Here is a 13,624-nt window from a genome sequence, read left to right on the forward strand (position 1 = left end):
ATGGGATTTCCACTTTATTTCAGGATAACCATGCCTGTACATGCCCTTGAGGCAGCCTCAAGAATTCATCTCATATGTCTGATGGAGAGGTTTGTCATGTGTCTTCATACCAAGATAACTCAGTCACACAGGAGTGAAACATTTAGCCTATATATTATTCAAACAATGTCACCAAAAACCTGTCAGAAACACACACACACACACACAAACTCTCGACGCATAACCTCAGCAGTAAACCTCTTCATCAATCACAGGGGTGTGCTAAATCACACGAATGCACACATATGTGTGAAGACATGCAAACATGTGCTTCCCACCCCCCACTCTATGTTTGACCTGTGTAAGGCCGTCATACATTTTCTGCTGAAGCGAACCTGCAAACACGCATGCACGCACGCACGCACGCACGCACGCACACACACACACACACTCCCGGCAATCGAGGACATTCAAGTGTTCTTCAGTCCCTTCCCCACAGTCTTAATGCAGAAGACCAACAACAGTGAGAATGACTTGAGAGCAGGATGTGGACAGAGTTAGACAGAGTTCATTAGTGGAATTAGTTAAGAATTAGATGAGTTAATTTCTGAGAGCAAGTTAAAATCTTTAAATAGCTTGTTTTCTCTGAAAAACAGTGAAACACTCCAAAGATATTCAATTTATTATCACATAAAACAGAGAAAATCAGCCAATCTTTGAGATCTTTTACTTCATAAATCAGTAAAAACAATTCACAGATCAAAATCATTGATTGACAACATTATCAATGGTTCCTGCACCATTTCTGAGCCTGGTTTCTGTGTTCACATGTCGATTAAAAAGCCCATTTTCAGCCCAGTCTGTCTCTCCTCACATCAACCCATTTTAGTTCAAACTCATCTTACCCGCTTATCCAACATTTCAGCTCTTAAAACCATTGCAGATTTAGCTGACAATGACATTTCCCTCCACTTAATGAAACGATCCCAGAGTCATGTCAGGGATGCAGCAGCGACAACCAAATTCCAGCGCTTGTCAAGTTGGAACGCGCCGCATCTCGCTGTGTGCCAGGGAACACAGCACAAGTTAAAGCTAAGCTGCCACGAATGTAGGGCACCACTGAATGAGAGCGCTGTGTAGCCTTGGGGTCACGCAAGCTGTGGTGGAGAAGGGTCTCTTGGCAGGGACTCACACACACATATGCATAGAAGCCAACACAATTCAATACTGACTTATGACTGCACACAAACTGTAAAGTCTGCAGTATGCATGCATGTGTAAATGCACTCAAGACATGCACATGGCTACACACATGGAAAGTCTTTGCTCGGTAACACTAACACACTGCAGTAGCCTCAGAAGCCAAATCTCTGTAGCTTTCCACCTCGCTCATTATCAGAATAGTATGTTGTCAGTCGTTGTCAGTCGCCCACACACCCGAGTCATTCCAACCAATTATCCCATTCACTGTCTGAGCAGAGAAAAGAGGGTGAACAGTCTTCAAATAGGTCCTCTCAGCAGGACCAGGGCTGCTGCAGAGGACCGCGGTGTCGACAGCTCAATGTCTAAGATCGTACAAGATATTTCTGGGGTGTGAGTGGGCTATATCTTGTGGTGATAGAGTGAGAGCTGTCACAGATGAGTCGGCAAGTCAGGAGCACAGATAAAAATTTATCAATCTCTAATTTCTCATAACTTCTTGCTATGAATGAAAGAAGTGTCAGGACACTGAGCTGTGCGGGTTATGCAACAGAGTGCTGAGCACCCCTTAAAAATATAGTTCCTGTACAGGGACTTGAGACTTGCTGTGGCTCGCTGAATATCATGAGGGTTGGCACCAGATTATTGAGTCAGTAAATTCCTTCTTTCTCTGTGAGTGATGTTTTTAATCTAGGTCTGGTTACAGTGACGGATTTCTGAATGAGATGTTGCCAACAATGCTTGAGGGAGGCAGTGCGCAGGCCTGCGGCGGTATGTAGGGAGTCGACTACTACAAGCCGATACATATTTTGATTTCAACAGTAAAATACTGAGCCCTTACCATGAAAAGATTTCACATGTCACCTGAGGACAAGTCACAAATGATGTAAAAATGATTTAAAAATTATCAAGGACTTTGGTCTCACCATTGTTAGCTTTACAGGTCAGTCAATGCTGAAATATTGTTAATATTATTAAGAGCTTCACTCAATCAATACAGTTTCTGAGGAGGACACTTGGCTGTGGAAAATCAATTTGCAGGAGTGTTTTAGAAGACATTCGTTGGATCACACCCTGACCTCAATTGTCATTTCAGAAATGAGTAACCACAGCTGAACAGTTTTAGACTTACCGAGAGCGTCGCTCCTGTAGCGTGCTGAAACCGGCGAAGGACTGACTCCGGATTATACCATTGGGCCCTCCGGGGGAGTGGGTACCGGCTGCCATGATCTCCGGGATGCGGGATGACACACCTGCAGAAACAGACAGAAAACAGATCCATTACATACAAGTGCAGGATTCAGTATCAGGGTCGGCAATACACCATTAATACAACAAAAGCATTTTTTTTAACTCAGTTAAGACCCAAACCATGTCAACAGAAAGGTTAACCGGAGTGCAGGGAGCACTGCACCATGCAGAGGAACAAAATAGACACTGTTGGAGAGGCCTTTCATGTATGATGTAGACGAGCAGCATTCAGAGCCTGTGCTAACATGTCTCGACAATTCTGGCCAACCTGTCACCGCTCAACTGCAAACATACCTCAGCTGTTACTGTTTCATTGTTTTCTTTCCTCAGGCAGGTGTCACAAGACATGATTCCTGTCACTTTTGCGCTGTGTGCTTTGTGCATTTCCTACCTGAGGAGGTAGAGTGCAGACTGACAGTTGTTTAAGAATCGATGTTGCACAAGCAGAAGACTTTAAGATTTGACCACAGATTTGCTGCAGCTTTCAAGGCCTCGCCTGCCTTCTAGGAATCTAATTTGAGTGTAATAAATGCCAGGAAAACCAATCCAGACTATCCAATAGCAGAATCATCTGATCAGCTTGTCCTATAGTTAAGACATCTTCTGTCACTGTGTCTATGTTTATCAGCAGCAGCTCGTCAGATTTCAGACCTTCTGACCTTTTTTAAAGATAATGATGTAGCAGAGAGATGAAGTACTCAGACGGAGATAAGTGAATCACAGCTACAACTTGCACGTTGAGATTTTATCCAGATCATGGTGCTAACGGCTGCTTGGCATTTCAACTCAAACTGAAACTGCTTAATGACAGACAAAGCAGGGACGCACAAATCTGCTGCACATGTGGTCCAATACTGACCTTATTTAACAGATCAGAGCAACAGAACAACATATACTGTTGGTTTGTTAATATCATAAAATTCAGCACTGCCACGATCATTTATATACATTTAGTCACAGCAGGCTGCCAAGTCTGTCTTTAGTGCCACAGTGATCTCTGGTTTCATGTTACCAATGGGTTTCATGCAGCGAGGTGCACAGATTTTAAATCTGAAAAAAAAAAAGGTGCATCCTCGTCTTCTTTAACCACAAAGCACGAGACACAGAAATGAGAATAACATATAATAACTAATATTCACCAGCTTTTAGGGAAGTTCACTGTTCACACTGCAAAAGTGATACAACTAAGTGTACTTTGTTGTCAGAATGTAAACACTTGAAGGAAATCATTTGGGAACAGTGGAAAGACGGAAATGTTTTAGCAAATGTTTAGTTTTGTTTTTATTGTGAAGTTTAATTTACAATGCCATTAAATATAAAGTTACAGTGACTGATGGATCACTGTTTGAAGTGTACAGTTTTTGTAGCTTGACTACAAGAAATCAGCTCTCAAATTTTAGCAGAGCTAAACAAATTAGGCGATTAAATGATTGGTGGACTGACAGATGACTAATAGTCAATTATCAGTATCAATTTTTAATAGCAGTGTATAGAATGAAAGTAACACACAGCTTCAGCCACACCGGTAACTTTCAAACTAAAACACAAAGATGAAATGAAGAGAAACTTCAGATCAACTGATCAGCCTCAGTGTTGATCTTTTGATGGTTTTACACACGGTAGTGAGAAAGTGTAATTTCTGTCTTTTTGTCTGTATCATATTACAAATGAGATGAAGGAACAGTATAGTGAAATGCCCGTAGGAGAGGAGAGATTTGTCAACCAACAAGTAGGGGAATCAATCAGTCAGTGAAACCTGAGTATTCAGCTCCCCTCTCGGTATCTCTTCCTTAAGAAGATAAATTGTCCCGCAGCGTTACCAGTTAAACAACTTTCACAACGAAGTGACAAGCAAGACACTGTTTGTGTCACTCTCTTTGTGGGGCCCTGTGTGCATGTTTTTCCGATGATCCATCCATCTTTCTGTCTCCAGAGGACAGGGGACAGGGCCAGGCTCATTTCATTAACCACACACGGGGGGGCACAGGCTGGCAAGACTGATACTGTTCAGGATATTAATAGCAGCTAGCTCACTTTAACAGGGAGGACGCTGATGGCTGTGACTCAGTGGCTAAATGACTGGGACCCACAGCTGGATGGCTGTCCTGGCTTGGAACAGCATGGTACAGATGTAGCCCAGAATATATGTTCATTCTAAAGACTCCTGGTTTACATATAAACAAACAGATTCTTTAGATTTAGTTTTGAATTCTAACACTGAAGAACAAAATTCTGTTGAATTAGATTTTTATGCTGATTAAAACTAAAAGTGGCATGCTGATTCTAAAATTTAAGTCAGTTCTTTTCCAGCACGTCAAGTTTTTTCTCCTCAGTTTACCCTCCAGATAAGCAAAGTTCCACTGATTAGCTGTAGTAAGACATGCCAGCTGATTACGATTGGACTCATCTACAGCTACGTGACAACTTGTTTGTGCAGTCACAATTGAGTCAGTGCGGTGAGAGGTGTGTGCAGCTCCCAATAGGTCAGTACTATCAATATCTGCAAACAGAAGGCTAGCATAGTAGAATGAAGAGGATTTGTGCTGCTTTCCTCTTAACCTTGTAACCATGGGCATACCTTGTAAGTTCTATTTGGTTTGATGCTGTTTTTGTTATTTACATAGGTATATATTTCCCTGCTATATTTGTGCTAGTTTCACCATTCCAAGTCAAAGGGCAAACATCAGTGCATTTGTCAAACAAGCATATTTTGCATATTTTAAAGTAAAACTCGGTGATCAAGACAAGCCATGGGCTCCTTACAAAGTGTGCAAGCAGTGTGTCCAGAGTTTACGGATGTGGACCAAAGGAACACATGAAAAGTTGGGATTTGGTATCCCCATAGTTTTGCGAGAGCAAAAAGATCATTGCACAGACTTTAACTTTTCTTTAGGGTTAGGGTTAGGTACAGTATTTTTCATATTTTTTAATAAAACGGGGATCCTATAGTTCAAAAACTTGACGTGATAGAGAAAAACTGAGATCAGTTTTGGATTCCGCACCCAAAAATGAGTTAAAACAGCTGTCAAACCTAACTTTGTCAAACCTAAAATTGTGTTCCCCAGTATAATCTAACCACAGTTAGTGCCTGACAATATAGTTAAAATCAACATAACAAGTCGAGTTTTTTTACAGATGGATTTATGTGATACCTGTTGCTTGCACCAGTTTTAGCCCCTTTTTGCTGTTTGTTTTGGTTCTTGGGGCAAAATATTGGATGGGAGTGTCTTAGCTTAAATTTTAGCCACATGCGCTTAACACAAAGTTGGAAGCTGGCCAACAATTAAATTTTTTCAACTCCCAGTAGCTCCAGTTGTTTATTGTCATGCTCTAGTCTACATGCTTAGCTGGGTTGCTGTGAGAACTTGCGGACTCAACATGTCTAGTGAGTGAACAGTCAGTGAACATTAAACTGTTGTTTTCTATTTCTACATACAGTATGTTCAATACAGATAATAGGACGAGCACGTGTGGAGGCTTTGGACAGGCCTTATATTACTAAATCATTTTATTTGTCATCATTCTGCCCAAATAATCAATGATTATTTACATTACCGCCTTGCCACAGTTGGCAGCAGGATAAAAGACCTTACAGAAGTTCAGCTATTTGCTTCGATGCTCTGAATATCCATTTTAGTCTGTGGATGCTCAGCAGCACACTTTTCTTTCTGACTCACTCTCCTAAAAGAAGCAGCAGTGGGTGGCAGATGACGGTACATTTTGTTACCTAATGCTTTCTGGGTAGTCACAGTACAGTCTGGACGCTGTTCCCTGCACTTCGCCCATTTCAGCAAGCAAAGCGATGAAGGAAAAGAAGATGCAGCCACTTTACAACTGTACACAGTTATACCAGATGGTATGATGAGGACCCGAGGGAGTACAACAGAATATATTATTGTACGTGTAGAAATTACAGCACTGACACAATCCAGAGAAAACAGCTCAAATTTAAAATGCTGACTGAACCGATGTTTGTCCTACATTCATGTACCAGGATCTCACCCACCCACTGCTGCAAAATTTGGCATGTTATAAAAAGATAATCTATTTGTCTCCTCTCTTGCTCAGTAACAAAGCCAACAGTAGAGTTTAACAGGAAAATTAGAAAAAATTGGAAATCAGTCTGATTTGACTGATTGACTGAATGTGATGAATGATTTGAAGACAATTTTTTTTCCAAGAAAAAATGTCAAACATGGAAACAGTTCCTGTACCTCAGATGTGAGTATTTGCAGCTTTTCTTTGTCAAATATGGATTTCAGAGTCATGAAAATGTGTGATTTAGCGAATATTTGCAATTTATTTGAGGTTATAGAACATACAGTCTGCCTTTACTCTCTTGGTGTGTCTTGCTGTGGCGTGTCTTGCATTTTGGCACAAGCAGTATGATAAATGTTCGCAGTACAAGCTTTTGGGTTTTCCCAAAACCTTTCCCAGCCTCAGCAAGCTCCTACAAAACAAACTCATTTGAATCAGTGTTCCCTACATATAAAGGCACACACACACACCCTGACAAAGAGTTCTGTTCAACCACTGAATCATAAAAACCTTTCCTCTGCACCTCTTAGTGTCACCGCTCATCTCGTCTAAAGAGGCTTTCAGGACAAAAACAACAATGCCAACTCGCACTGTGTTCTGGTTTGGTGCCAGACGTTTCCCGTGTTGAATACAGCTGCCAGTCAGTCCATTCACCGGCCTTTCTTCACTGGCGCTCTCACGCTAACAGCCTTAAATGCCCCTTGATGAGGAGTGAGAGTGTGTTTCTTTGTGGAATATGTAAGCATTAGATTGATCAGTATGCTGAGCTGTGGCTTGGACACACACACACACACACACACACACACACACAGGTTAGTGAAGTGGGATTTGTATGAGAGCTGGACACCTGAAGTAATCTCAATTTGTCTCCCCAGTCTCCCCAAGGTCCATGTGCATTAATGCATTAGTCCCATCTCTGAGTGTGTGTGTGTGTGTGTGTGTGTGTGTGTGTGTGTGTGTGTGTGTGTGTGTGTGTGTGTGTGTGTGTGTGTGTGTGTGTGTGTGTGTGTGTGTGTGTCATTGACAGCAACGCTACAGTCAGCAAGCTAATCCACTAGCAACTTTATTTCTGTCTGACCACTTTTTGCTGTGTGCGTGTGATGAAGTTATTTTTATTTCAGGAGGACACCGGCATTGTGCTGTTTCCTCTTTGTTATCTCATATTTGTACTACAGTCATTGAGAACAGAACTGAAAGAAATCCTTCGCTGGCTGACAGATTTGCTTTTAGATTTATAATACAGAAATTGGGAAATAACACTGAAAGTTTCCTTTAAAATGGAGTTTTCAAAATCTGATGAAGTAAAAGTCATGTTTGCATGTCGTGTTTTGGAGGGAGGTTGGCTTCATACAAGGCTTTTGCCATCATCAGTGTTTGAATCACATTTTTGTTTTGTTAGTTTGAAGCGTAGCTCGTAGCAGCCCATGAAACGTCTCGTGTGAAGGCGCTGGACACACAACCATCACACAACTTCACTCTGTCGTTGCAGCCACCAAACTGTTTTTGTCATCTCTTGAATCCTCCATTCATGTATGGAGGTTTGTGTTCAGGTGACTCGGACATCTGAATTGATTTATTCCACCGTGGTCACCTCCCATCTTATCTTCTTTGTCCTCAATTCCTGTTGTTTGTTCTGTTCTCCACAGTCTCTCCGCTTCACACTGCCATCGTTGACTTTCTCTTGTCACTTTTTACAAATGCATATTGATTGTAACACATGTTACCTGGATCAGCCTCATCTTTATACTTCATGAAAGAAGTCTTCTTACAGATGAAAGAGTTTGCAGAAATTACAAAAGAGGAGGCGCAGATAAGGAGACAGACGAGCAGTGCTAAAAAGGCTGCAACTCAGTATCAGGAATATGCCTGGAATATTTTGCATACTCTGTGTAAGTAAACAAACACGGCTTCATCTCTAAATTCTTCACACTAATAATCACATCACTCATTGTGAGCTTCTCATCTGCTGTGCCGAACTTTGCTCATTGTGCCCACTTCACTCTCCTCTTTCGGTCTCGCCCAAACTCACAGAACAGCTGCACACATAAACACACACACATTTAACTCTTGAATAATCCTCTGGGAGGTTGTGTGTGTGTGTGTGTGTGTGTGTGTGTGTGTGTGTGTGTGTGTGTGTGTGTTCCCAGGCGTGCATAAGTGTGTATTTATGTGCAAAAACCAGCGTCAGCACGCCGTGTGTTTTAACAAGAGCCTAATTCTTAATGCCTGTATAAATTAACCTCACCATGGCAACAGCAGACAAAATGGGATGAAGTGTGTTACGTAAAACAACGGTTATGAGCCAACTGCCAAGAAGTAGGACACACACCCTCATGTTCCAGGGCAGAGGCTTTTAAAGCACCAATCCTTCATTTGGAAAAAGCGGTTTTTATATTCGGATCTTTTACAGATGCTGCTTTAAATGTGTCCACAACTTCATCAAAAGCTTTCCTTAAGCTGCTTTTCATTGTCCCTTCCTTTCTAATTTGATTCCTTTGTATGCAATGTGGCAGGAAGTGCAGATAAAAATAGACAGAAATTAAAAGAATAAAGCAGGCAGAAGATGATGAGAGGTTTGACAGGAGAAAGTGCAAAAAAAAAAAAAAGAAAGAAAGAAATGCTGGTTACAGGATACAAACAATCAGGCTTCTGTTGAAACAGAATCCGAGAGATTATAATGATGTCTACATATGCCTGGAAATGGACTGACATGTTCCAACACACCCTGCAGGTTGCAAGCGCGTGCCTGAGAGCTGCTCGGTTATTCCTCGTGCTACACTGAGTCCATGTTTGTGTGAACTGATTCAGTGAGGAGGGTTACTGCTGCTGCAGCTCCAAACTGGGATAAAGGTCGGAGGTTATCAACCCCGTAACCTGAGAAACCTGATAGAGCATGATTTGGATTTATTAACATGCCTCAACTTTTTATGAATCTCTCAAATGTCTCAACCACTGTCAAGAGGAATATTCCACTTGCATGCTCATCTTGAAGCTACAACATGAGTGCATGTAAACGTAAATTTCTCTCAATGATTTAAAAGTTGCAGTAAGAGTAGTTTAACTTGTGTACACTTTCTTCATAATTCCAGGCATGCATAAAGTGCATAAGATTAATTCTGACATAAGGGCCAGCATGTTTTAATCCCACTTACATCACACGTCCCATTAACCTGTTCACCATTTTGGAAAGAGAATGTTTTAAATCCAAATTTCCCCAGAGAGTAAGATCTGTGACACCGACAAATTTGCCTGTAGAACACACACACACACACACACACACACACACACACACACACACAGGTGCACAATCATGAGCATAGTTATGTTTTTAGAAGGTGACACATGCAAATGTGATTCTACTGCAGAAAGACTGTGATATTCCTTCTTAACTGCAGTGAGGATTTGTAGCTTCTTTTACAAGGCAAAATTACTCTGGGAAAAAAAAAGAGCCTCATTATCGTCAGTGCTGAGAAAAAGTGAAAGTTTCTCCTGAGGAAGGAAGGAGGGCTCATTCATCTTCACTAAAAGGCTTCGCCCTGTCAGAGCTGCTAAAAGGACAAGAGAAGAAAGAAGGGGAAAGGGGAGAAACTGTTTTAGGATGATGGTGCTGAGGAGAAACATGCCAATATCAGGCAGTGAAACACCTTTAATAATAAGGCCGGTTCATGGAACAGTCAGCTTAGTTCTCTGTGACGGTTCACTGTCGGCAGAATTACTCTGAAGGGAAAGAACGTGTGATGTACATGAGACTAAAGAGCAAAATGGATGAAATGACAGGTGGAAATGAAAGGCGTTGCTCTGTCAGCCAACTCTGTAGAGTTCCCTTCAGCTCCACTGAGCATTTTACCACCTTTCAGCCTAGTGTTTTGGTTTTAAAGCCCATAACTCTAAATTTGGTTCACTACCATCGGTTGTTTTCAGTGACAAAGCTCTAAAAATCCACTCTACATGACCTGCTCAGGTCCAAACATACACAGTTGTATGTATGTAGTAGCTGGTTAACTTTAGTTTCTAAAGAGCCAGATGTTTTCCTCAACAGTTAGTAAAGACCAAAAAAAGAGCTGAAAGGACAGAGAGTACTGGACGTAAGCTCATCAGGTGGACACAAAACAAACCTCTGCTCCTTGTCTGCTGGATGTGACAGGTTTTCACCAGTTCACCACATCTTTTAAGATGATGAGTCAGATGCTGTTTTGTTTTTAATCTAAATGTGAACATGTGAAAATGAATCTCCCTGTGAGGTTACATGCATTCAAAACACACCTGCATGTCCACAGTGACACACACACGGGAAGATGTTGTAAAGAGCTTGACCTGGTGACAGTCAGGAATTCAGCAAAAGCTTTGAACCTGAGAATAGAGACCCTGTTATGGCTATAGTCACCTCTACTCCGTCACCTGTAGGCTGATAAATAACATTCTTACACTCTGACTAAAGACCAAGAGTCACCGGCTCGTGGCTCCAGTTGTCCCATCACAGAGACAAAACACACAAAAGAAACAATAGGCATGCTGATATTTCAACACACCCTGTGCAATGCAGGTATGCAGCGATGATATCTGGGGTACAAAAAGAATCAATAGCTCGCTCAACAGTCTTCTCAACAGATCCAGTGTAGAACAAAGCCTCTTTATGACTCTGAAACCACTGTGACTCTGAATGGACACAATGGTGGAAAATTCCTGAAGGAACACAAACGTTTGACAGAAACAATGAAGTGACACGCAGCAGAGACAAAGTTACTGATTACTCATTTGTTTAGGTCAAAATGAAGATCACAGCACGCCGCTACATTTGAAGACGTGAAGATTGATCAAGACAATGTTTGTCAAGCTGAAAATATGTGAGGGAATAATGTAGGGAGTGATATATCTGCCAAAATTTAGATGAGAAATCGACACCACTCTAACTTAATTTAGCATAATGATGGGGAAACAGCTATGCTATCTCAATTTGGATCCATTAGTACACTTCTATGTAGTACACTGTGCACACTATACTTCCTGGCACAACTGTTCAAGTACGGCTGTTGTGCACTTAACGATTGCAACATTTTACCGCTTCTTCTTCTTCTTTGTTTATTTGACATTTGACCACCACCAAAACATAATACGTACAATTACATTTTTATATTGCGTTATTTAACCCTAACCACTTCCTCGGCTGCCATTTTCACACTATTCTTCCACTACGGAGCCAAAATGGCCACCATCAAGTGCGAGGCATAACCGGCGCTCTACACTCAACTTTTTGACTGTCCGGTCCTCACAGTACACAGCATTTTGACATAACATAGTCAAAATCGCAACAAATAGAGATACAGCGCTCGTTTTGTTCTATCAAAAGGTAACAAAATGATCAACTACGTAAGGGAACTAGCTAGTGCTAGTGTAACTGTTTCAAACCACACAGAGATGAGAGTGCTATCAATCTGCTCATCTAACTCTTGGTCAGACACTAAATAAAAGCATTCCCCCAAATTTCAGTTTGAAAGAATTATTATTTGTTCATGGTTCACCCTGTACATCAGGACCTTCTCTGACCAGGAATAATCAAGTCGCCTAAAATCCTGACCCAAATAAGACTCTTCTGATCTCAGACATCCTCCCATGGCGAATGATTTACTGACAAACAACCAAAGCTTTATCAGGTCAACTTTAAACCGGTCTAGACTCTCGAAACTATAAATAGTTATTAACCGGAATCAGCTGATGGTCGCTTCAGTCATCTGATGTGGTTGCAGAGGGGATTTGACTGCTGTGCGAGTGCCAAAGTGTGGGAATCGAACAGAGTCTGTGCTGTGTGTGTTTGTGTGGGTGCCAGCTCTATCACATGAAAAGCGACACGGGTCAGAAATGATGCCAACAAGCTGCAAAGGTACACACAAACACGCAAACATGAAATCTGATATCTAATCTCCAGATATGGGTTTTAGAGGGCAGACAGATATTTTAGGTTGTCCTGATCTAAACCCGTTTCATTTATGTGTCACCTTGTTCAGTTCGGGTAATTAGTATTCTTTATATTCTTCTTTTGAGCCACCATATTTAACGAGGACCAAAGCCTGTTTCTCTCCACCTCTGTGACATTCCCTGATTGTTCGAAGGCATCTAAAGCTCTTTTCAGCCCAGTATGTATTCACACATGTTCAAATTTCCCCACATATCATCAGGTCGTGATTATAGTCACTCTTACTCTAATTATAGGCCATCAGTGTCCTAGTGGACCAGTGCATGCAGGGGAAATTAAGGCCAGGATATGAAGTGGCATTTAAATGTACAGATGATCAGATTAACTGAGGCGTGTCTGGACTGAAGTTACATTCAGGCAGCTGCTGCTGACATTTCAGCAGTGGAGAGCAGCGTGTAATCACTTGTGAGAACCGTAAGACACACCAGTAAAAGCACAGTCCAGATTAACGGACTAAAAAAAAAAAGATTATTTTATGACATTTAATGCATTATTAGACAGTACGGGAGCTTAAGTCACGAGCACATGACGGGTCTCTTGCTGACTTGAGAGTCCATACTGACAAAGTTATTAAATGCTGCAACCAAGTGAAGCAGTGCCATGACGACATCATCACCGGCGACTGTGACACTGCTGCATGGCCAGCAGGTCATGATGATGATCTGCTCGGTATCAGTGTCACTTTGCAGGGATTAGACACTAACAATAAAACAAACAGCAGCCTGTCAATCAAGTACACTGACATTTAGCTTCTAGGCTAGCCTGTTCCCATGTAGACCTGTTCAACCGACTCCAGGCTGTGACGCCATAACACAGCACGCAGCTTCTGAACACTGCATATTTGGCAGCAGGGATTTCCAGGAAACGTGGATCTCACTTCTTTAAAGTCTTTGCTGCTGAGCTTGTATGATCATCAAGGGCTGAAGGTGAAGCACATCTCACCAGGCCACATTTGTGATGATTAGTTTATCAAGATGTCTTAAAGGGAAACGTAAAGACAACTATGATCTTACACGTCGTATTCTGTTTTATTCTGGAAAGCAGTATGTGAAAAAAAGTTGTAAACACTCAGTCTGACTTGCTTGCTGGGTAATATCGGTGTCAAAATACGATATCTCTGGTTGTGCTGCATTGATTTTGACTACCTTGAGTCTAAACAATGTGATAGAAGCACATTTTTAATAA

The 13,624-nt window shown here is 41.6% G+C and overlaps 1 protein-coding gene across 5 annotated transcripts in view; it reads right to left on the reverse strand.

The window, feature by feature from the left end:
- The window catches only part of ripor2 (RHO family interacting cell polarization regulator 2), a 63,823-nt gene that overhangs the window by 19,439 nt on the left and 30,760 nt on the right, over window positions 1-13,624 (reverse strand). For all 5 annotated transcript variants that reach the window (XM_019270786.2, XM_019270784.2, XM_019270785.2 and 2 more), the window contains exon 2: window positions 2,312-2,432. In XM_019270786.2, the coding sequence (XP_019126331.1) occupies window positions 2,312-2,432 (121 nt within the window). The remainder of the gene's footprint in view (window positions 1-2,311; window positions 2,433-13,624) is intronic.

This window comes from Larimichthys crocea, chromosome XIII (genome assembly GCF_000972845.2).
Source record: "Larimichthys crocea isolate SSNF chromosome XIII, L_crocea_2.0, whole genome shotgun sequence".
Taxonomy (NCBI): Eukaryota; Metazoa; Chordata; class Actinopteri; family Sciaenidae; genus Larimichthys; species Larimichthys crocea.